The sequence below is a fragment of the Heterocephalus glaber genome, unplaced genomic scaffold (assembly GCF_053883595.1).
Source record: "Heterocephalus glaber isolate CG9 unplaced genomic scaffold, H.glaber_assembly_v1.0 deba00000071, whole genome shotgun sequence".
Lineage (NCBI taxonomy): Eukaryota > Metazoa > Chordata > Mammalia > Rodentia > Bathyergidae > Heterocephalus > Heterocephalus glaber.
Window position 1 is genome coordinate 1225045 of NW_028258137.1, and position 22824 is coordinate 1247868.

At 52.7% G+C, this 22824-nt stretch overlaps 1 protein-coding gene across 13 annotated transcripts in view; it reads right to left on the reverse strand.

Moving 5' to 3' along the window:
* The window catches only part of Banp (BTG3 associated nuclear protein), an 81713-nt gene that overhangs the window by 37369 nt on the left and 21520 nt on the right, over nucleotides 1-22824 (reverse strand). For 5 of the 13 annotated variants that reach the window (XR_015445659.1, XM_013071446.3, XM_087196564.1 and 2 more), the window contains exons 3-7: nucleotides 21706-21797; nucleotides 21552-21614; nucleotides 18274-18473; nucleotides 8488-8604; nucleotides 6762-6937 (exon numbers count right to left, since the gene is read on the reverse strand). Coding sequence is in view for 12 of the 13 variants with exons in the window: in XM_013071446.3 (XP_012926900.1) it covers nucleotides 6762-6937; nucleotides 8488-8604; nucleotides 18274-18473; nucleotides 21552-21614; nucleotides 21706-21797 (648 nt within the window). In the remaining variant the exon portion in view is untranslated. Of the gene's footprint in view, nucleotides 1-6761; nucleotides 6938-8487; nucleotides 8605-15127; nucleotides 16235-18273; nucleotides 18474-21551; nucleotides 21615-21705; nucleotides 21798-22824 lie in introns of those variants that run through there. The other 8 variants (XM_004842696.3, XM_013071448.3, XM_087196602.1 and 5 more) reach the window with 4 other exon arrangements.

A 22824-nucleotide genomic window follows, 5' to 3' on the forward strand; every position in this document is an offset into this window, starting at 1 on the left:
GTACTGGGGATTGAACTCGGGTCCTTGTGCTTGCGAGGCAGGCGGCGGAACCACTGAGCTACATCCCTGGCCCCTCAAAAAAGATTAAGAAACAGAGATGGCGTGGCTAGGGATGTAGCTCAGTGGTGGAGCGCTTGGCTGTAATGCAGGAGGTCCTGGGTTCTCTCCCCAATACTACCACAACACAAAGAAAAACAAATCCCAGCCGCAGGCCTGAGCTCCTAACACAGGCAGGGGAGGCCATGCAGGAGCCCTGCAGAAACCAAGACTCCCATCCTGGTCGCAGCGAAAGTAAGAGGCAGTGCCTAACCCAGAAGCAAGAGCTCAAGCCCTGCTGCTGAGAACAGGGCAACTCGGCCTTTCCAGAGCCTTCCCCAACAGCCCTCCCTGGCTGGACGACACCTGCTCTGTACTTTGTACTGAGTCGGAAGCATCGTTCACACCTGCTTCCTAATAAAGTGCTGGATTATTCAACTTTCTCTATGTTCAAATTTCCCTATTAGGAAAAAAGAAAAGATGACTGGGAATCTTTGCATAGGAAGGGAAGACGCCCACACGGCCAGGCACGCGTCCTGACCACAGGAATAGCAGCTGCACTGGCTCCTCAGCTCCTGCTCCACCGTCAGTGCTTCGCTGGACTCAGACCTGGGTGTGGGGCCACGCAGGCCAGCCTGGAGCCCCACTGCTCGCCATAACAATCATGTCTTCCACTGGGAAACAAGACGCACCTGTGCATCGAGGCAATTTGGGAAGAATGTATTTATTTCACTAAAATGTCTTGATCTGATTGTGCATCGAAACAATAAATTCTAGTTGTTTTCAGTTTTGCTGCTGCTGCTGCTGCTGTTGTTGTTATTGCTGTTGTTGTTTTGAAATGGTCTCATTATGTAGTTCAGGCTGGCTTTGAACTCACAGCGATCCTCCTGCCTCAGCCTCTTGAGTGCTAGATTACAGGCATGTGCCAACCACACCTGGCTTCTAGTAGTTTTATTTTATTTTTTATTTTTTATTTTTTGGTACTGGGGATCGAACTCGGGTCCTTGCCCTTGAGCAGCAGGTGGCGAAACCACTGAGCTAAATCCCCGGCCCTTAGTTTTATTTTAAAAGTACAAAAAAAAAAACCCCAACTTGCTTTCTACTCAATCATTTAATCTTTAGGGAAATTGTCACTTCTGAAAAATCTATTAAAATGAAAAACACTCAGGGCCGGGGATTTGGCTCAGTGGTTCCACCGCCTGCCTCGCTCGATCCCCGGTACCAAAAAGAAAAACTCTCAGCAGTAATTTGAATTTTCTTGCCACTACCACAGTTCAGAATGCAAGTAGTTGCTTTGAGAGTCTATTTTAGATTCCAGGAAAACAAAATGGACAGATGAAAGCACTGAGACAAGAATGCAACCACTGCCCAGGCCAAGCCAAAGGTCAATGAAGAGCTGTCAGGCCCCGCAAAGGAGGAAGAGAAAAGGAAGAACAGCCCCACACCAAGAAGGCACCTCCTTCCAGCGCCGGACCACCCAAGTCCGCTGAGTCCAGTCCGTCTCCAGGACAACCCCATTCCCACCACGGAGTCATTGTGTGCAGCAAGGACACACCTGCTAAGCACCTGCAGCACAGCTGACAACAAATACTCTCACTCCACAGTGCAAGCAGACGGCAGAAGGGGCAGTCCCGAAGGCTGCCAGCTGGCCCTAACCGTGCGCCCCGGGAACTCGGCTGATCACCGTGGCGATGTGAGCCCCACAAGCACCTCAGATAAGCCAAGCGCCTGAGGCCCAGATGCACCAGTGTCTGTCACGGGCCAGGCCTCTACACACCCCTCATCGAGAGCGGCTGTCATTTGAGGGGTTCCTAAGCTGCCCGACTGTCCCAGGACCTCAAAGTGGTGGGAGTCACTCGGGACACACTGCTGTCTCCAGCCAGAGGACGGTGAACAAACTAAAAGAAGACAAGACTTCGACCTGTTGAGGGCTTCCGGGCTGTTCTAAGATGGCTCATGGTGTCAGTTCCAAAACACAGCAAACTTCCAGTCAGGTCAGGGCCTCAAGGCCGGCCTCGCCACCTCCAGGCCAGTCTGAAGAACAGATCCATGCTCATACATGATTCCCTGGTAGTATTTTCCACTGGTATCAAAAAGTAGTTTTAAAAAAAAAAAAAAAGTAGTTTTCACCCCGGCTTTGTAAAAGCCTGTCCACACTGCTTACCAATCCCAATAGCAACACACTGCATAAACAGAGAAAAGTGGTTCAACAAGTAAACAGCACTCAGAATACATTTACAAAATAACCAAAGGCTGCCTTTGGGCTGTATTATTACACACACAGCACAGTCCAAACTACGTCCCCCACCAGCACATGGACTAATAACAACAAATAATGCATTCACTCTACCAAGGAAGACACTGAGTCCTCTGTGTAACTCGTGCTGCTAGGTCCGCAAAAACGTCCTGCGCTGAGTTCTCTAGGACCCCACAGTTCAGGTGAGAACAAAGGTCCACCCCAGCCCCCCAAAGCTGGGCTGCTGTGACGTCACACGCCTTGCTTCCGCACGACCTTCGTGCATGTGTGAACGAGCAGACACCTCACACACTACGGGGGGAAACGTAGCTCGGAAGATTAGACCAGAAGAGAAAGACGTCAGATCTGAGTGCAGGTTGCACACCGGAGGACAGCGTTGAGTGCCAGGGAGATGCCGTGGTGCAATTTTATAATTATGTGACACAGAACATGAGCGTTGTAGAAATCCACATCACTGACTCTCCACAAACCATAAGCTACAGAAATGTCAATTTAGAATAGCACATTTCACCTTTTTTTCAAATGCTTTTGGGGGGTATATGAGCTACCTTTGCTTTGCTGTTTTTAATGTTTTTGTTTTAGACTAGGCAGTTTCAGATCAACAACTGTATTATAAAGACTTTACCACTACAGTGAAAAAACTAATCACTAGTAAAAGGACTCTGCCACCCTGGCCCATGTGGTCACTCCATAAGCAGGGTCCAAGCAAACAAGCATCTGCCATCAATCAGCCCTGCGCTCCCTGGTTAAGTCACCTCTAAAGCCTCGTTTAGTCACGACGATGCCAAAAGATCAAACCAAGGTCAAAGTTTCAAGCAGGACTCAGACCCTGCCCTGGCCTGCCTCCCACCTCAGTGGGTAAGGGCTAAGAGGTTGGCTGAGTTACAGAAATAAAGTAGCTAAAATGCACCAAGAATGGGATCATTAATTAAGGGATTTAGTCACAGTTATAATAAAGGGTTTAAATTACTGCTCTGTGGGCATTTAATAATCCCTGCAAGACTTGACTAATCCCACATATAAAGCCTAAGAGCTTAGTTGTACCAGGGAAAGACTGCACTTCAGCTGTAACTGGATTGTTGGGGGGGCCAGAGCTTTGGACAATCACTCTTTTACACTCAGGGGTCCAACACCTGAGGACAGGCGCGGGAACAGACAGAAAGAGGTTATGTTCCTTCTCATTCGAACAGCGTTCACATCACCAACAAATGCAACAGCCCAAGTAAAAACTAGCATAAAACATGGTGGTATCATAAGTGGACTAATGTCTAATATAAAACAGCATGTGGAATTCTTAAAAATCACTTGGAAATCTGTGGTCCTCTAAGATTTCAAGCACTCAAATACTTACCGAAGAAGGCAAGAACAATCTGTCCACTTGCAGATCCTGGCTCTTATCAGGGACCAGGAAGACTAAACACAAAGACAAGCCCATTGCCAGAGTTCGCTGGGCCCGATGCTTCTCTAATGGCCTCCTGCCGAGCAGCGGCGCTAGCTGGGGAGGACCGGGTGGGACGGCCACTGTGCCCCAGCAAGCGCAGAGCGTGGGCAGACACCGCTCTCTGGGCCCAGAGTAACGCCTGTTTCTCCGGCACTCACAGCCAGCGATCATGTAGAGATGGCACCATCTGACTGCAGTCTTCCCCAGACCCCTGTGCCAGTCCCCTTCACAGCAGTGTACTGTGGGGTGCACACTGCCCAGGTCAGCGAGGCAGAGGCACCACAGAGGTTTTCTCGGAATGGGCGAGAAAACAGGATGGTTCTGAATTAGGAACTATTCTTCAAAATGAAGTAAAATCTTAAATTAGAAAAATGTCTCCAGTCCACCCAATCCTAACCCCACACTGTATCCATATCAAAGTCACCATGGTGGAAACAATCAGCTTTCAGCATGGTCACAAAATTCTGCTAGAAGCCTCTGCTAAAGAAGTATGCAGCTGAGGTAGAGGATTGCAAGTTCAAGCCCAGGCTAGGTAACTTAGTGATTTGGCAAGACCCTGTGTCAAAATTTAAAAAGGGCTAGAGATAGAGCTCAGTGCCCAGACCCCCGGGTTCAGGGCCTAGCACCAGAAAATTTGAAGAAGCAGCAACAGCAGCAGTATGTCTCACACAGAACAGCATCTCCTACTCAGATACAAAGAAAACCTGGACTTCCTCCTTATGGTGTTAATAACACCAAGTAAACCCCAAACGTGATTCCTCTTCCTAAATCCATTTTGGCTCCAATGTGCTGTTTTCCCAGAGGAATATATTTCACACTGGTCACACGATGAACAAAATTTTAAACGAGAAACTCTTATTTTTGTGAGATTCCCAGACTCCCTAATACCAAGTACTTTGTTCATCCGCCAGCCTAGCTCACACCAAATGAACATCAGGCCTTAGTGGTGAGCAGCCCCTGTGGGTGTCCTCGCGAAATCCACAGGAAAAGGCAGAAGCACATTGGGTCCTCTCTACCGTGCTGCAATGTGACCTTGCTCCATTTCCATGAGGGGAGGGGGAATCAGAAGCACCCTTCTTCCCCTTCTTCTCCTCAAAACCAGTGTCAAAGAATCAGCTGCCCTGACCTCAAAATCATCCATGCACAAAACCCAGCACACCAACATTCACAGCTCTGTGCTCTACAACAGCCAAGAGGTGAAAAAGAGTACAAATGCCATCAACGGATGGGAGGTACACAGAGTGCAGCCTCTGCCCTACAGTGGACTACCACACGGCCGTGAGAGGGAGGGAGCACCAGCACTCTCTACAAGCACACAACTCGCTTATGTGGAGGTCCGCAATGCGTGCATCCCTGGGGCAGAGCAGACTGGCAGTTCAAAGGGCCTTGGGCTGGTCAGCGGTGGGGCTTCTTCTCCATGAATTGTGTACAGATGCTGATTATGCATCCTGTAAATGTACTAAAGGCCACTGTGACAGCTTTCTGTTACTACAACAAATAGGTGAGATAAATTGACTCCTACGGAGAAGTTGATTCTGGTTCACAGCTCAGTTTCAGAGGCCTAAGTCCATGTTCACTTGGCCCTGGGGCTCTGGCCCTGTGGCAACACAGCACCTGCGGCAGAGACTTCCATGCTGTGCGGCCAGGAAGCAAAAGCTAAAACTGGAGAGTCCGGATGGCTGGAGTCGGGTGATGTGCACAGGCCCCCTGCTAGAGGTTAAGCTACCTCCCAGCAGTGCCACTGGCTGGCCCTTCGGGACCCTTGAGACCCAGATTTGAGCAACCACAGGAATGTGTGCTGTCAAAGGGTCAACTTTACGGTAAATAGAATAGATCTCCATTTTGTTTCTAAAAGGTTGCTGCCACTTCTGTCTCTCAAGCATTTATAGCAGAGGTGCAAGCCATCTCTGAAACACACCGCTGCCAGTGTCTGAGATACAATAACAAGCCTCTCACAGGAAAATCTCTGCTCAGGAAAAAAAGTCTACTGCTGTACTGTTTACAGGAAAAAGCAACAAATCAGATGTGGAAGGAGAAAAACCTCACACGGTCTTACTAGTCAATAAGACGAGAGCTTCAGAACTCTGAGACACAAAGCCTAATCTGAGTTCTCTCCTTTTTCTCCATGTTATCTACAGCAGTCACCAAGGATGCACAAGGGCCCCAGGTGGCACGAGGTCTTTGGAAGGCACACTGGGGCGACCACAGGCTGAGGGAGAGGCAAGGGGGCACCTCAGACCCCTCGGGAAAGAAGGGCTTTCTCCACCTCAGGGTGCCCAGGAAGCCCCAAAGGAGGCCCGGGAAGACAGGCAGACGCCACCCCAGCCACACCCACCTCTCCTGCAGAGCCCTGCTGGGAGACACTCATGGGGCTTAGGCACACGGCACTCTCTAAGCCCAGTGGGCGCCCTCTGGGCAGAATCTGCATTCAGATATTCATGTGAGGGAGGCAAAGACCCGTTGCCAGAAGCCATAACCCTGCTTGGAGTGCAATGGTGAAATGTCCCGGCTGCCACCATCAGAAAGCACCCAGGACAGTTAAGAGAAGTAAAACTAGATTACAGGTGGTGTATACCTATAATCCTAGAATTCTGGGAAGCTGAGGCAGGAGGATCACACATTCAAGCCCAACTTGGGCAACTTAGCAAGACCCTGGCTCAAAATAAAGAAATTAAAAAGGGCTGGGGATTTAGCTCAGTGTGAATGCTCTGGATTCAATCCCCAGTACCATAAAAAAAAAAAAAAAGAAAGAAAGAAGTGGGTCTGAAAATAGGCATGTAAACCTGTGTCAATGTGGAGAGATTTCTACTCTATCGAGGGAAAGTGAACTATAAAGCCACGGAGTGTGCACGCTGCCACGGAGAAGACCCAGAAGGCCGTGCCCCCTGAAGGGTCACAGAGACTTCACGTTGTTTCGACCTTCTCTTCACACGTTCATGCTGTGCTGCCCCTTTCTTAAATGCTGGATTACATCCTTCCCCCGAGAGTGAGAACACAGCTGCGGCCCGGGCTGCGCTGGGCACACACCTTCCGAGTTCAGGGTGATGAGCGTGACGTTACTCCCGATGCTCTGGCTCCCGGGCTGGCCACAGTTGGACACCGAGTCGCTGGCCTCCGACCCGCTCTCCCCGTCTTCGTTGTGGCTGTCGTCTTGACCCGGCACCTTCACCACAATGGTGTTCTGCCGACGTCCAGGCACAGCACTGAGGGGAAAAAGCACACAGCCCCTGCTGTGAGAGTGACAGGGACACAGCGTGGCCAGCCCTGCCTCACTCACAACAGTCCTGGGCCTGGGCCTGACCCCACCTCTGCCTGGGCGCGGACCAGGGACCAGTGGGCCTCCCCACACAGCTCTGTCTACAGAGACCGACAGCAATTTAATGCAGAAAGAGTCTGGGGCTGGAAGAAACGGTATAAAAGAAAACAAACATTTAAAGAAAATATTTACATCCCAGAGAAACCCCACAGTAACTCTCTGTGCCCCAGCCTAGCATGCTGCTCCCTGACTCCGGAGCCTGGCCTGCAAAGTGCTGACTCGAGCAGCTGCTGGGAGGGCCGCTGCGGGAAAGACTACATGAGGGGGCGCCCAGAGCCTGGATCACTCCTTCCATCCTGCCAGACACCCGAGAGGTGAGTCAGCCTCCAAAAATGCAATCGCACTCCAATGATTCCCACAGACACACCACGGAGTGGGCTTCCCAGCCCCGTCAAGAATCCCAGGAATCCCCCGGGAGCTACCCTTGGAGCAGGGGCCCTGACCCGCAGCAGCAAAGTCCCGCTGGCAGAGAAGGACCACACGGCCAGCTGCAGAGTGAGCAGGGGACAGGGCTGTTTGGAGACCGTGACCTGAGTTCTGAGCGACCCTCAGCGTGGGAAGTACCCTGAGAGGGAAGGAAGCACCAGGGCCCGTCAGCAGAGTCCCACAGGCGCTCCACGCCTGGCCGCCCCGGGAGGGTGCCTCAGGGTGCTTCTGGACTCCGCCCACACAGGATGCCACCCTGCGCTGGCCCCTGCGCTCTGGGACTGACCTTGACCTCAGCACCGCCCCACGGCAGGCACATCCTCCCCCTGGCAGCTGGCCAGCCTCGGGGACCCTCCAGCTCCCTGCCACCCACAGATCGGGACCGAGACTGCTGCTGCCACCTGGAGAACTGGACTAAGACGATGAGAAACCTGGACAAAGCTAGAGGAGCAAGAGTCTGCAGAAGAGATGGAGAAAAAGGCACAACAGGACTTACAAAGACACAGATGGTAAAACAGAGAGAGCAAAGCCCCACAGGGAACATGCAGCCCAGATGCTGAGCAGGGCCGCCTGCAGCAGCCTCCCCAGTACACATTTCTGACCAAAGGTCCGTCCAACATACCCCAAAAGAAAAGGTGTATGAAAAGAGCCATGAACTCAGCATGCTTAAGTCCTGTAGCAAGCCTGCAGAGGGTGCCTATGACCTGACATGCTGCTATGGGCACAGACAGACATGACTGACCGCTGGGCACTGTGAAAGTACACTGCCATCTCCTGCGTCACACATTGGCTCAGCACAGCCATCCCCTTGGCCACTTGCGCTCTCTGGGCCTCGCCCCGCCCCTCCAAGCACTGTGCCCTCCCAGAGCTCACAGAGCTATGGCAGTGCCCGCCAGCGTCAACCCTGCGACCAGAGAGGTGGACCACGTGCTTGCGCTGTGCTCTGGCTCGGGACAGGACTCATTCTCATTACAGTGGCAGGGGAAGGTGGGGAGGTGCATGGCTACTGACTTGCTAATGATATTTTCCAGGGAATCCGGTGCCCTGTTGCTCAAGGGGTCTTCCATCTTGGCTACAATGGCGTTCTGCCGATCATTGTTGAGAATTACTGTAGTCTGGGGGACGACGCTATAGAACAAAAGAATCACAAGAAAAAGAAGACCTTAGGACAGCAACATTCATTGTCAGAGTCATGCAATACAGTCAGTTCACTCCCAGTTGCCTGCACCCAGGGAGCTGGTCCCTGGGAAGAATCACATAATCCGAGGCTAGCGGACCAGGGTTCTTTAGCAGAGAGCTGAAGTTCCAATGGCTGGTACTCTCAGTTCCTGCAACTGCCTTGGGTGGGAAAGCTGAGCGGAGGATATCTAGTTGTGAGGAGCAGGCTAAGGCAACCCGAGGTGACATCTGCAGGGGCAGGTCTGTTTGAAAACCAGCTTCCTTGGCCCTCAGCCCCTGTGCAAGGGCTCGGACTGCTTGTGCTGGCGCCACCCCACAGTCAGCACTCTGGAAAGAGCGGCGGCATCCTAGCAAGTGCGGAGACCACACCACAGCCCCCGAGGCTTTGTTCCCAGGAGTACAGCTGGAGTCCCAGCGGAAGCACCAGTTTGTGTAACAGGCAGGGCCAAGGCAGCTGACTGGCAAGCACTGCTCATTCAGTTTTCAATCAGTCATGTGTTTAGCCCTCAGCATTTATGGTCACAAGAAATTCCTAGAGTATGCTTTGCTGTGAGAGGTGGGGCAAAAGGAACCAGTACTTGAAACAAACTTGTTTTACCTGAGAAGAGAGCACCCCTCCTGCTCGGGGGAGGGGGGGGGACGACAGGGGGACGGGGCGGGGGGGACCTGCTTTTCTGTGACTTGCACACGTGAAAAATCCAGCCTGGTATAGCACCGCATCCCTGCAACTGCCCCACCAGGTACAAGAACTGCACCTGCCCAGTCAATAGTGACCACAGCTGACTTTCCAGAATAAAAGTGTGATCAAACACATGTCAAAGGTATTGCTTTCTCCATCGTTCAACCTGTTCTTTGGTGACACCTAAAGTAACCCACCAAACCGTGACAAATCATCTGCAGACCAGGTATCTAAAGTAACCCAGGTGACTTCTGACTTGGTTACTGTAATCGGGGCCAGGCTCCAAAATCACACTTCTCATATATGCAAATTAGGAGACTAACATAGGCTATATGAGTTTGGGATTCACCCAATTCTATCAACCTCAAATTTACCAAAGAACAGTTTTTCAAAAATTATGGAACTTCATATCACTTGAAAAAAGAATGAAGTAGTTGGAATGGAAATGTGGCTCAGAGGTGGAACCCTTGCCTAGCATGCGCAAGGCCTGGGTTCCATTCTCAGCCCTGCCAATAAAAAAAGAAAAAAGAAAGATGAGTAAGTTCTGTAAGAATCGATACAGAAAAAGGACCACAATACTATTAAGTGGCAGAAGTGAATAACTAAATGTAGATGCACATGCACGCACGCGAATGTCTCTGGACGCATTTTCAGGAAGGCAGGAGAAGAAAAGATAAGCACACTGATACTCTCTGTCACAGGCCTTCGAGACTACAAGCCGCTGAGCATCTTCTCATTTTCACGTGTTACTTTCTGGGGTGGCTGAGCTGCACTACCAAGCCCCGGGGCTGGGGCACTGACCTGGGTGCTGCCGAACAGGGACTCTGCAGGAGGAACCGAAAGTCCTCACTGGTCCACCTAAGCCTCCGAGGGGAGCCTGGCCTCTGCAGGGCACCTGAGAGGAGGCCCAGCCTCCTAAGGACTCTCTCTTGCAGGGTGCAGCCTGCTGTGCCTCCCCTCCAGCCCCTGCCCCAGATTCCACCTGCCCTCCACACCTCACCACTGTGTACATCAGTTCCTTAAAAGACACCTCACAGGGCTAGTGCTCACTCTCTCTCACACAGAGCATATACAGCACACATGTGTGCACACACATGCACACAGGCATACAGCCCTCTAACTGGTCCTCTGATTGAACCCTGACTCCTGTTTTAAAATAATCACAGAACAGTACGGCACGTCCTGCGAACCCTCCCCAGGCGGTGAAACCCTGTGCCCTGCGCCTCCACAGCAACAGCACAAAGCAATACCCCGGAGGAGCCTGCCAGCGTTGTGTGGATCTCACCACCTCCTGCCTGCGTGCATGGACAGTGTGTGCATGTGCGTGGTCCTGGGCATGGGTCCCACACACAGGTCTGGGCAGCTGCCACCCCCAGAGGCAGAACTGCCCCATCACCCAGAGGAGCTTCCTCCAGCCACCACACCCAGCCCTGCCCTTTTACCACCCTGTTCTCCACCCGCACACTTTGACCTTGGAGAACACGAACCTTCCAGGTTGGCTCTGTGCCTCCTACAAGATGCCCTAGAAGCTGCATGGTAGTGCACATCAAATCAGTACTGCTTCTCCAGCATGGGGCACGGGTTTGTCTCGCCACCCACCCATCCAAGGGCACCTCACGGGTCTCGGACACTACAAATACAGCTGCTGCTAGCATCCAGGTACAGATCTGTCCACTTCCCTGAGATAAAGGCCAGGGGTCGCTTCCTGTCCCACCAGTGTGGAGATCTCCAGTGTCTCCATATTCTTGCCCACATCGGTGCTGGAGCTGGGGCCACTTCTTATCTAGGGCTGGGACAGAGCACTCAGGTCTCCCTGGAGTTCTGAGCAGCATGCCACAGTGGCTCGGATGCCAAGCAGCTGGCACCACTGTTCAGCACCAGAGCTCCTCCCTCGGGATATAGCTAGCTTATGATCTGCCCGGGTTCCAGGCAGACTGCTGGGTTTGAGAGTCCTCGTCTTTCCATTGGCTGTGCGCTGGCAAATGTCTTCTCCCCATCTGAGTCTGTCTTTCTATCCATACATCACGTCTAAGAAGGTTTTGCCTCGCTCTGGCCCCATAGACCTTCTGGGTTTTCATCTCAGTGCTGTACTTTCACCTCTAGATCCGTGGTCCCTTCCAAGTTAACTCCATACAAAGTGGGTTCCATCAAGGCTCCCTTTCTTGCTTTCCTGTGGGGTATGGCTGCACCTGAGCCATCTACTAAGAGCCGTGCCTCCTCGCCTCACTGCTTCTGCAAAGGTCAGCTGGGCACGGTAAATCCCTAAGGGGCTAACCCTGGGCTCTCTGGTCTGTTCCATCAGCCAGCTAACTGTTCTCCGTGGCTTCGCACTTCTAATCTAACATTCTCTCTTACGACTTCCACCCACTCTTCTCCTCCATCAAGTGTCTTATTATGTTTTGCTTTACACTGTCTCCCCTAGACAAGGGTCCTTCTGTCTGTGTTGTCCAAGGGTGCATCCCAAGTGCTGAGGACACAGTTGGAGCCTTCTGGCCTCAGGTGTGAGTGAATTAAAAAATCAGCTCCTGCTAGAGTTGAAGGCTGGATACTCTTGTCGTCAGGCCGAAAGAAAAATGACTGAGAATTGTGACCAGAACAAAGGCCTAGGGACATACGCCCAACAGACAGAAGGTGAATCTGAATCCAGAAGACACTGAGCTGAAGGGGACCTGAAATCCTGTGGGCTTCCTGGGTGTGCAGGTACACACCAAGAGGCTGGGCCCAGCGGCACTCGGGCAGGACTTGCAGCGATGCCACCAATCCCCAGACCTCACAGAGTCCCTGAGGGCTCAGCCCAGTGGAGGCTCACTATTTATCCCCATGCCCTAGAGAGGAGGCATGCTGGGCGGTCTCCTACGGGAGCCGGGGACCTGGCTGCCATGGAAGCCAGGTGCTCTCGAGGGCCTCCCTGTGGAACCCCTTGTCAGCTGCTGGCCTCTCAGGGTGTGTGTGTCTGACTGCTCACCTTGATGGATTTCAAACAGGCGACATTCACCTTTCAGAGCAGGCGTGCAGACATTTCCAAGCTAGGCTCATAAAGTGGCCTCTGCTCTGCCGAACTCCAGGCAGTTCTGTCTCAAAGCTGTGAGCATGTGTGCTCCTTCTTGTTTTGCACTGCTGGGTAGCACCAGGGCCTCGCCTATGCTGGTCCAGCTCTCGACCCCTGCACTGCGCCCCAGCCCTGCCCTTTGCTCATCACCCACACCTCGCATCCTGCTTTCACACTCACAGGGGAAACACAGCTGTGCCCCACCTGTCCCTGCAAAGCCAGGACCCGCCTGCCAGTCTCAGCCCCAGCAGGGAAAGGAGGGAAAGCAGATGAACAACACGGCAGGCATCTGAAGTCCACCAGCGCCACTGCGGCGGGAAGGCCGGCCCCATGCCTGTCCTTCATGGCACAGTCCTGGCACTGCCCATCACTGCACTGCACCCAGAAAGGAAGGCCACGCTCAGGCCGGTGAGGCACAAGGTGGGCGGGCCTTCTCCAGGAAGAGGGAGACTCAGGGTCTCCCTTCTGACCCCAAAGCCACAGATGACAGAGGACACTGGGCAAGAGAGCCCCCCGGCTGCTGTGGGGCCGCAATCACGGTGCTCTGTGGGCACAAGCAAGAGGCACCGCCACTGCATCGGCTCACAGCCTAATGCCTCTCCTGCCACCGTGTTACCCCGACTAACCAAACATGGGCGAATCTTGCTCTAAATGGTCCCTACTGCTTGCAAGTTAAAAATTCAAAATTCATAAAAACCGGGACTCTTACCTTAGGGTAAAAACAAGTTACATTAAATTTTTCTTTTCGATATCTAATGAGATAAGCAAAGTATCATATAAAACCACCCTCCCAAACAGCCAACTGCACCAGAGAAAGGGAAAGCACCCAGAGTAACAAACTTCAAAAAGGGGCCACAGGAGAAAAGCTTCCAGCGCCAACCAGCCCAAGAGCCACAGCGCACACCCGCAGCACCTCCAGTCCCTTCCCTGGAGGCCCAGACCAGAAGAGCCAGCTTCTTAGTGTGCGCTGCCTCTTCTCTCCTAGGAGCTGCAACCGATGCTCAAGAGGGCGGCCCATCACCTCTGGAGCTCCATCCCCAACCCACAAGCCTCTCTACCCACGAGGACAGCATGAGACAAATCCCAACAGCCAGACATCCAGACCACAACTGTCAGGTCATCCAAAACAAGGAAAACTTGAGACACTGTCACAGACCAGTGGGGCCTATAGGACCTACAGCCTAAACGCCATGTGGACCTAAAGACACTTAGAAGACACTATGGGCCGGGTGTGGGGCCAGGCCTATAATTCCAGGACTCAGGAGGCTAAGGCAGGAAGATCACAAGTTTAAGGCCAGCCTGGGCTACTAGTGTAACCCTATCTCAAAAAACAAAAAAAGACACTATGAGAATACTACGATATAGGGGAAACACAACACCTGCTGACAGCAAAACCTCACAGAACATGGAATGGAAAAGAACTGAGCTGGACAGAGAAAGAGCTTCCTAGAGAACACAGAGCTGGCTCGCTCTTGCTACTGAAAGACTGGAGGCCTAGCCCATAGATCAGGAGTGAGCAAATGCCTCAAAGGAGACCAAACACTGAGGTGAGGCCAGCGAGGTGCACTGGGGAAAAAGTACAGAAATCCAACAGAAAGAAATAAAACTATTAGAAGACAACACAGGTACATTTTTTTAATGCTATAGGACAGCTACTAAATAAGTGAATTTGGGGGCTAGGGATGTAGGTCAGGGTAGAGTGTCTCCCTAGCACGTGTGAGGCCCTGGGTTCACCACAAGCACTTAAAAAGACTGAAGCAGATGGAGAAATGATGAGGGACACCGGAGACTGAAGCTTACAGCTGCACCCAGGTGTGACAGCCTCTATAAGCACAGCATGTCTACAAGATCAGCGTGATGAATGCCCATGGGAGCTGTGCTCCAAAGACGGCGGAACAGTGCTGACAAATTAAAATGTGCACGCCTGGAGAGGCATGCCACGCTCACAAGTCGGGAGCCCACTCCCTGAGTGAGTGGAGCAGCACAGCTGGCAGCAACATCCTGGGGACGCACCCCTGGGCAGGACTCCAGTTTAGACCCTGATCAGGTCGCTGCCAGCTCGGGCCAGCAGGCTGTATCTCTCCACCACAGATGACGTCAACGGTTCCCTAGGCACACTGCTCGATCCGTCTGCTTCCTCTGCACAGGGCTCAGCCCTGACACACACAGGGCATAGCCACGAGGCCATCCAAAGGGTGAGGCTGTGCAAAGGACTGCAGACTGGTCCAGAAGAGAAACCACAATCCAATGGAAGCAACTGAGATCCAAAACCAGCTATGAGAGCGTTAAACAAGCCTGACATGGCTCAGGCCAAACTATTTCTCCACAATTTAAGCGGCCTCCCTGGAGTCCGGCACATTCTGAAGCCTATGAAATGCCGGATCTCTGACTGAGAATACCGATGGCCCCAAAGTGGAACAGCTAACCTGGGGCACCACAGCTAGGACCCCCGGTGCTCAGAGATGTTTCTACCAAGAAGCCGTGAGTGCCCAAAAAAACAACAAACAAAACAAAACAAAACAAAAGTCTTTCCTGGAAAATCCATCAAATTCAAAACAAGAGGTCCTCTAGGAAGTAAGATAAATTCAGCCACCAGCACGACAGAGAGGACTTAACTCATTCTTGGTCCCATACTCCCACGCTCCCAATCCTCTTTAAAGTTCAAGCCCACGGCACTGCCCTAGACTCACCACTACCCAAGTCTACGTTTACGGCACACTTTCGGGAAGAAAGAAAGCACCTACCCGAGAGACCCGAAGTCCGTTTCCAACACTGCTGCTGGGCGGAACCCCATCCAGGCCATCTCACCAACATTTCATTGCAGGGAGTGGACTCCAGCTTCAGAGAACACAGGCTTTCTTTGCTTTTCTTCTTGAATGTATTTAAAGAATCTCATTCAGGTGCAGAATCTGAAAATCTGGATCTAAAATGCCAACTCTGGTTGGCAGGACCCACTGCCTCCTGTGTTCAGAGGAGTAAAAGGAACAAGGGACTCGTGCTGGCAGTGCAGACCAGGCCAGGCCAGCTCGAGTCAGAAGCCCCGGCCAGTGCAGAGCATGGGCCTCAGCGAGCAGGTACGTCCTGCTGCTGCTGCTGCCTCCAGAGCAGAGGCCAGGGCCCCACTCAGGCAGCTCCTGTGCGCTCTGCAGGGCTCCTCACCACGGAAGGCCCGGGCAACGTCCACCTCCAGCCCAGGAGACCACACTCAGACCTCCCCACAAACTCCTCACAGCAAGTGAGCAGTGAGCCCAAGGAACTGCAAGTTATTTTTTAAGAGCACATTACTTGGATGTAAGAGAATCCCTGACTTACATACTTCCTTTATTCTAAATATCTGAGGCTCCAAACACCTCGTAGAACTATCTAACCACTCAGAATGCTACCCAGTTTTCAGTTGTCTGTGAAGACTATTCTATGCTCCACGGCCCACCTTTTAGATACAGTTCCCATTCACTCGTATGTCTACATGAGTGACTTTCTACTTTAAGCACACTGTATTTCACCGCTATCCTGGGATGATGCTCTTAACCTCCACTCCTCCCTGAAGTTTCCAGACAGCAGCTCTCCAGCGAGCATGGGCATGGTCCCCACCGGAATGGCACCAAAGCAGCAGAGCGGACCCAAGTCACCTCCGTATCTTTTTTTGAAGATGAGGAAGGTGGTGCTGCAATCGGCTCTGTGACTGGGCCAGGTGTCCAGCAGGGTGACCGTGATGCCCAGAGACCCACACTCCCCTGCAGATGGAATTTCACACCAAGGGCCCTCAAGTCCTCTCCTCTGGCTCTGAGCTTTCCCCAGCAGGAGGATGGCCTGTCCAAATGCAAGCACACCAGTGACCAGCGACCGAGGAAGCTGTCCTCCGGGCACGCAGGGCTCTCAGCGCAGGAGGGGGTCATCAGCCTCTTCCAGCCTGTGAACAGGAGCGCTCAGTGCCGGTGCTTCAGGGTGGGACGTGGTAAGAGACACCGCCGGAGTCTGCTGAGCACTGGCCGAGGAGGCCGACACCCCTCCTTGCCTAACAGGAAGCCTTCCCAAGCATTTATCTGAGCAGAGCACCGGCTTTCTACCTTGAAACCCGCAATCTCAGTCCACTCAACGTTCACACAACAAAAAACTTCAGCGCAGTTCTAATGACTTGGACTTTCCAGGAACGCAACTATTGCATCAGTGTAGAAAAATTATGCTCTGCTTTCTTCAAAACCTCATCAAGAACTGCTCCCGTTCTGTACTATTCCACCAGCAGCCAGCGTCTGCACCCCAAGTGTAAAGGTGACAAGCTGCACCAGGACACCACATGTGAGGCGGGGCACAGAGCTCTGCTGGCCACTCGCAGGTGGGAATATATGCTACTTCGTGATACCCCACTGCCCTCTTCCTTCTCCCTGCATTATGGCCAGAATGCTCTAGTTTTTAAGTTGTAAATCATACTTCTAACCATTGCGTTGTAGGGTAAGCAGGCATTCAAAACAAAATTGCTCTTTTCAAAAGAGGCACTGGGTCAACTGGTTCGGGAGCCTAACAGAGCTTAAGCAGAGAGCAGTGCAAGTGCCTGCACAGCAAACAGGTGGGAGCCGCGCGACACAGAGCAGAGGGGTGTGGCCTGTCTCATGGGAGCCACAGGTACCACCCCACAGCCTCTGGGAGCTGAGATGCTGGGATTGCTCCACCCCTGCAGGAGGGGCGGGCGGGGGCCAGGTGGGCTTGAACACCAGGGCCCTGGTGGGAGCTGAGGATGCACGTGACATGCCAGCACAGCAGGTGGCATCAGGAGCAATCTCAGGCAAAGCAGGAGGGGTGGCCACTGTGACAGTCAGGACATGCCACAACTAACCAGCCCAGGGAGCCCTTCCTCCCCTTCCCAGGTCCGCTTCAAGTCCACAAAGTGCCTCACACTGAGCTGGCCTGCAGAACACAGGCGCTGGGTGGTACCCAGCAGCCACCACAAATGCTGGCAGCAAGGGCTCGGCAGGCCCCCAGGCTTGCTGTTACTCCCACTGCCGTCCGACCCTCAGGAGACAGCCTTCAATAAGTGCATCAAATACAAAGGCACATTTTAAGCCCCTGCCACAAATGTGACTTCTTCATAGCCAGTTGTGGGAAAGGATAAAATGCCACAGGACTCGTAGTCACTGCCCAAGTATGTCTTAAGACAGGCTGCCTTGGCCTATGGCAGTGATGACAAACCTTCTAGAGACCAACTACCCAAACTGCAACCCACTTATCTATCACAAAGTGCCAACACTGGGATTAAACCTGAATGCTGAGGTTTTACTTTAGAAAAAACAACCGTTATCCCGTCCACGCTCAGCTGCTGGGGTGACCTGGCTGGTGGCCTGACAGAGGGCTCTGCGTGACTGCTGCGGCACGCGTGCCATAGGTTCACCACCCCTGGTCTACGGGGTACAGAAATGGTCAAAAACCTTCTGGAACATCTTTCCAGTCCAACTAAACTGTTCATAAAGCTTCAGCTCAAACGGTACATCAACTACATTGCAGATAATCTCTAAGAGGAGACTTTAAGTATTGTTTTAAATAGATACCATAAAAGCTATAGATTTGAGTGGAAAGTTTGGTAGGTTCCAGTGAAATTTATAAACATCACATTGGGAGAAAAATATCTAAAGACCAGCCAGATAGGGTTAGAAAAAGCACAGAAGCAAATGGCTATCTGCAAAGACCCAGTGGCAAGGTGCACAGGCAAGGGGCAGTCTGGCTTCTACCGAAGAGGAAAGGGGGCTCAGCTCAGGTGACTCCAGGCAGAGCCCTGTTCAGTTCTGGTCGCACTGAAATCAGCACCCAGTGCCGACGGCAGCGTGAGTGACAGCAAGGCTGGGCGAGGACCCAAGCGCCTTTCCACAGTGGCCTCCCGGAGCCCTGCTGCTGCCCTTACCATCGCACTTTGTTGCAGGTCTGGGTGGCGCCAAGCGGGGAGCCCGCCACCATGGGGACCTGGATGGGGCTGTGCTGCTTGTTGGTGACCAGGTCCAGCTTCTCCTCCAGGGACTTACACGTCGCCTCCAGAGCCTGCAGCTTGGCCTCAATGCTATCCAACCGTAAGCATATCGTCTGGTTAATGGAGTACAGGAAAGACTGGAAGGGAGACAGAGACAAGCTTCAGAAAGGACCTCCTGAACACTGGGGACCCTTCCAAGCCGCCCGACCATGCAGCGCCTCCCTGACCTCAGTGTATCTGCCCAGCAGAACAGTCCTGCACCACAACCAGCAACCTGCTTACAACCAGAAGCATGTGAGCAACAAACACACTCGTGGAAGGTGGGAACGTGCATAGTACCCCAGGTCACCTCCCTGTGGGTAGCCAGTCCAGCTGTGCTTGGGTCCACAGCATAAACACCTCTGCAGTCTTTGACAGGTTATAAAACTACCAGTGAATCCACACCTAAGCTAGGAAATCCTTCTCACAATAAAACCAGACTACAACTAACATCCGAACAATCCAAAGACCACATGCCCTGCATATGTGCACCATGCCTGCTCCCCAGAAGCAACGAGCATCCAGCAGGCTGGCCTGGCTCTGCAGTCCAGCAGCCCTGGGCAAGCTCTGAGTAACAAGCTTGCCACCTAGTGGCAGGCAGGAGGAGCAGCCCCGTCTGGTCACCGCTGGGTCCAGGCCACGGGAGCCGCTTGGGTAGGCAGCACTGCACAGGGCTCCAACCCAAGAAGGGATTAAGCACACAGCCAGGCAGGAGGGGCTTCCCCTCCCCAATCGGGGACAGGTGGGGCTCACACTAAATCACGTAGGCCTCCCCGGGTCACAAGGGCAGATGGGCCTCACACTCATCCAAAGGGAATCTCCAGGAAGAACAACGAGGGCCTTGCCACACTGAGCTGAGGGTGCAGGCGGTGGCCTAGTCCCTGGTACTGAGGTCTTGTGACTTCCTGGGGTTCCACCCTGGGGCACTGAGGTGCCCGAGACAACTCCAGGGACGGAACCCCCCGGGGCATCCCAAGGTCTACACTGTGACTGTCCTCACCCTGAGTTTTGCAATTCGTTGTCAGGGTTTGGCTGTGACGCAGTAACACTGTAGGTGAATCTGGGCAGCAGTGGAAATGGATTCTCTAACCCGTGCACCCCTGGGTAATTCGCTTCTCTACCCAAATTCAGACACAGTGAGTGAGCAGTGAGCAGCTGGACCTGCTGTCCCCTTACTGTGTACTTGTGACAGCTTCCTTGGGGCACAACTGTTCACTTAGTCACTTCTGGGAAAAGGTAGTTCCATGTAATCCATGCTATAACTTTAATCGTTCTAAAGTCCTTATAACCCTTGAAAAAAATCAGCTTGTTTTGTACATACGGACTGATTTTTTTTTTTTAATTAAATGAATAAAGCCCTGTGCTGGGGATTTAGCTCAGTGGTTTCGCCGCCTGCTGTGCAAGCACAAGGACCTGAGTTCGATCCCCGGTACCAAAAAAAAGAAAAAATGAATAAAGCCCGCACGACCCACCAAAAGACAAGCAAAAGAATCTACTCTGGAGGAGCAGTCCCAACACCAAGCCTGCTGCTGCCTGGGGGTGGCAGGTGGGACAGCAGGCGATCCTTGTGGCTGTAAGGCAGGCACCCGGCCCATGTCAGCACCTGAAGGTATGCAGACTCTCCAGGACTTGTGCGCTGCCTCTCCCCTCCCCTCTCCTGCCATGACTGGGGAGAAGAGGCTGCGTGGACATGTCAGAAGCCAGGAGGTGGGCTCAGGAAGCAGAGACGGGGACCTCAGAGCCAGTGGCGGCCAGTGCACCAGTCAGGGTGCGTCTCCCATCCAGGCCGAGGGGATCGCATGCCATGAGAACTGCAGCAGCAGCATTCGCCCACCACATACCTGGCATCAAACCTGGCTGCCCATGTGCAGAGCACTGCCAGCAGGCTGCCCCGGAGAACCCACACACTCTGCCTAACGCCCCAGGTGCGCAGCTGTCAGGAGCAGCACCTCAGTGATGAGAGTCACCTGACAAGAGTCACCTTGGGTGTGCTACTGTAAGGGGGGCTACGAAACTAGTTACCTGCACCCTCCCTGGAGCACAGCGCCGGAGCAGTGTGCAGAAACTACCAACAGGCACGAGGGCCACCCAGCCCCACTGCCACCACCCTGAGCCATGGCCGAGCTGCACAGGCCATGTCGATGGCACGGGAGGCAGATTCCCTGGAGCCCTGGCTGTGGCTGATCTCTGAGGTGAGGCCAAGCAGCCCCATGACCTTCCACATCGGAAGACAGCACATCCGCCTCCTGAATTCTTTCAACATAGCAGAAGTACAGTAATCTGAGTCAGAAAGGATTCTGCCTGGGCTTTGGGTGAAAATCACCCTTACCTATAATAAAGCAACCTGGGGAACAGAGCAACGTGAAGAAAGAGCGGAGGTGGTATTTCTAAATGAGCCTCTCTCAGGCGGCGGTGACCACGAACAGCTCGGACCTGCTCACTGCCATGCCACGCACCTGCGGGTGTGGCCCAGCCCCAGCCTGTCCATGGTGTCACCAGAGCTGAAGCCACCACTTTTCTCTCTACTTTCTATGTCTCCATGTTGTTCACTACGAATGTGTCTTTCGTGACACTATTATAACCCCATTTTATTTTAAAATGTGATCATACTGTTAAATCGTCCACTTAAGCTTACACTGCCTTCTCCTTGCTAACAAAACAAACGGGACATTTCTAACCAGTGTCCGGGATGAACAGACGGGGTATTAAAAGTGACAGCTCCATTCGCACTGGTCTCAAAAACACCTCTCCTGTGCTGCTATTACCTCTTACTCTGCAGGCACTGGAACCAAACAAGCAAATTCCAAGATCTAAAGACAATTTACCGACCTAGCAAACTTCAGGGTCCAGGTGCTCAGAGGGCAGGCAAGCAGCAATCTGACACCCGAGTGACAGCCAGTGACTGTTCACTTCTGTCCACCCGAGGCAGCCTCTGGCCCAAGGAGGACGGGGAGCGACCTGACCATGCTAATTCCTTGTCCTTTGGAGGAAAATGCCCTCAGGTCTCCTACAGTGGGGAGGCTGGGGACTCCCAGAAGCCAGGGTGGGGACCAGAAGAGTCCCTGCAGGTGTGGTGAGGGCACCTGGCCTGGATTAGGGTGGGCCTGCACTCAATCCGGATGTGGCTGAGAACACCTGGAGCCACCAGGACCTGAGAGGCCAAGAAGGGCTCTCACCTGCGGCCTCCAGAGGACAGTGGCCTTGTTCACTCCTTGCCTCTGGACCTCTGGCCTCAGGAGCTAGGAGAGAATAAACTTCAACTGCTTCAGGCCTTCCAGCTTATGGGAGAAAACTCAGGTACAGTACACATAAACACGATCTTATGCTCACCTTTATGGACGGATCCTGGCAATTGATTTCTAGTCTCTGGCGCTTTAAAGCAGGTTCGTCTTCATCTGTTACCACATGGTTCTCCAAAACAACTGAAAATCAATGAGAGAGACAAATAATTACACATGGGAAGTTCCATAGACTTCTAATATAAAGATAGTAAACATGATCAGTTAAATGAGAAATGACACAGCCTAGTTCATAGTTTACATTAAGTTTAAAGTTAAAATCACAGGCAAAAAGTAGAAGCCCTCCTTAATCCCTAAAAAAATGAGATGCCAGCTATTTTCCTAATGTGCCACCAGGTCTATCACGACACCAAACTCCAGGCTCCCCATTCGATGCTCTTGTGAGTGCCTGTTTGAATGTCAGCATGCTAACACCTTTTCTCCCCAACTTGACTGACTGATTGATTGATTGATTTTTGGTTTTTTAGCCCAGGCTGGTTGTGAACCCACAGTGATCCTCCTGCCTCAACCTCCCAAGTGCTGGGATCACACACGTGTACCACCGCTCTCAGCTTCTCCCCACTTTCGGATCAAGTCTGTCTTCTGTAATCCCACTGTGCCACCCCATGCACTCTGCACATCACACTGGCTCACGGTGAGAAATCCAGACCGGCTCCACTGCACAAGCTGCTGCGCGGAGCCCACCCCCCCGCCCCCAGCCCTGCTGGCCCCCAGCCTGCCCCAGGTGCAACCGAAACCCGACTCAAGGCCTGCCACCCACTCCTTCCTCCCACCCCAAATCCACTACAAACACCACTGAAGACAACCAGACTCAAATCCCGAAACCATCCACAGCCGCCCATCACAATCCACGTTTCGGGTCAGGGACTTAGCTCAGTGGTTCCAGCACCTGTAGCGCAAGCGCAAGGTCCCAAGTTCAATCCCCAGTACCAAAAACAAACAAAGAAACAACAAAAAAAAACAATCCACATGGGGCTGGGAATGTAGTTCAGTGGTTCTGCCACTTGCCTTGCAAGCGCAAGGACCTGAGTTCGATCTCCGGTAGCCCCCCCACAACCGCAAAAAAAACAATCCATGTTTCTACTCCTCTGTGACACTCCCCGCCCCTTTCCCCAGCCCTCGTCAATCTTTAAAAATTTACACATTTACA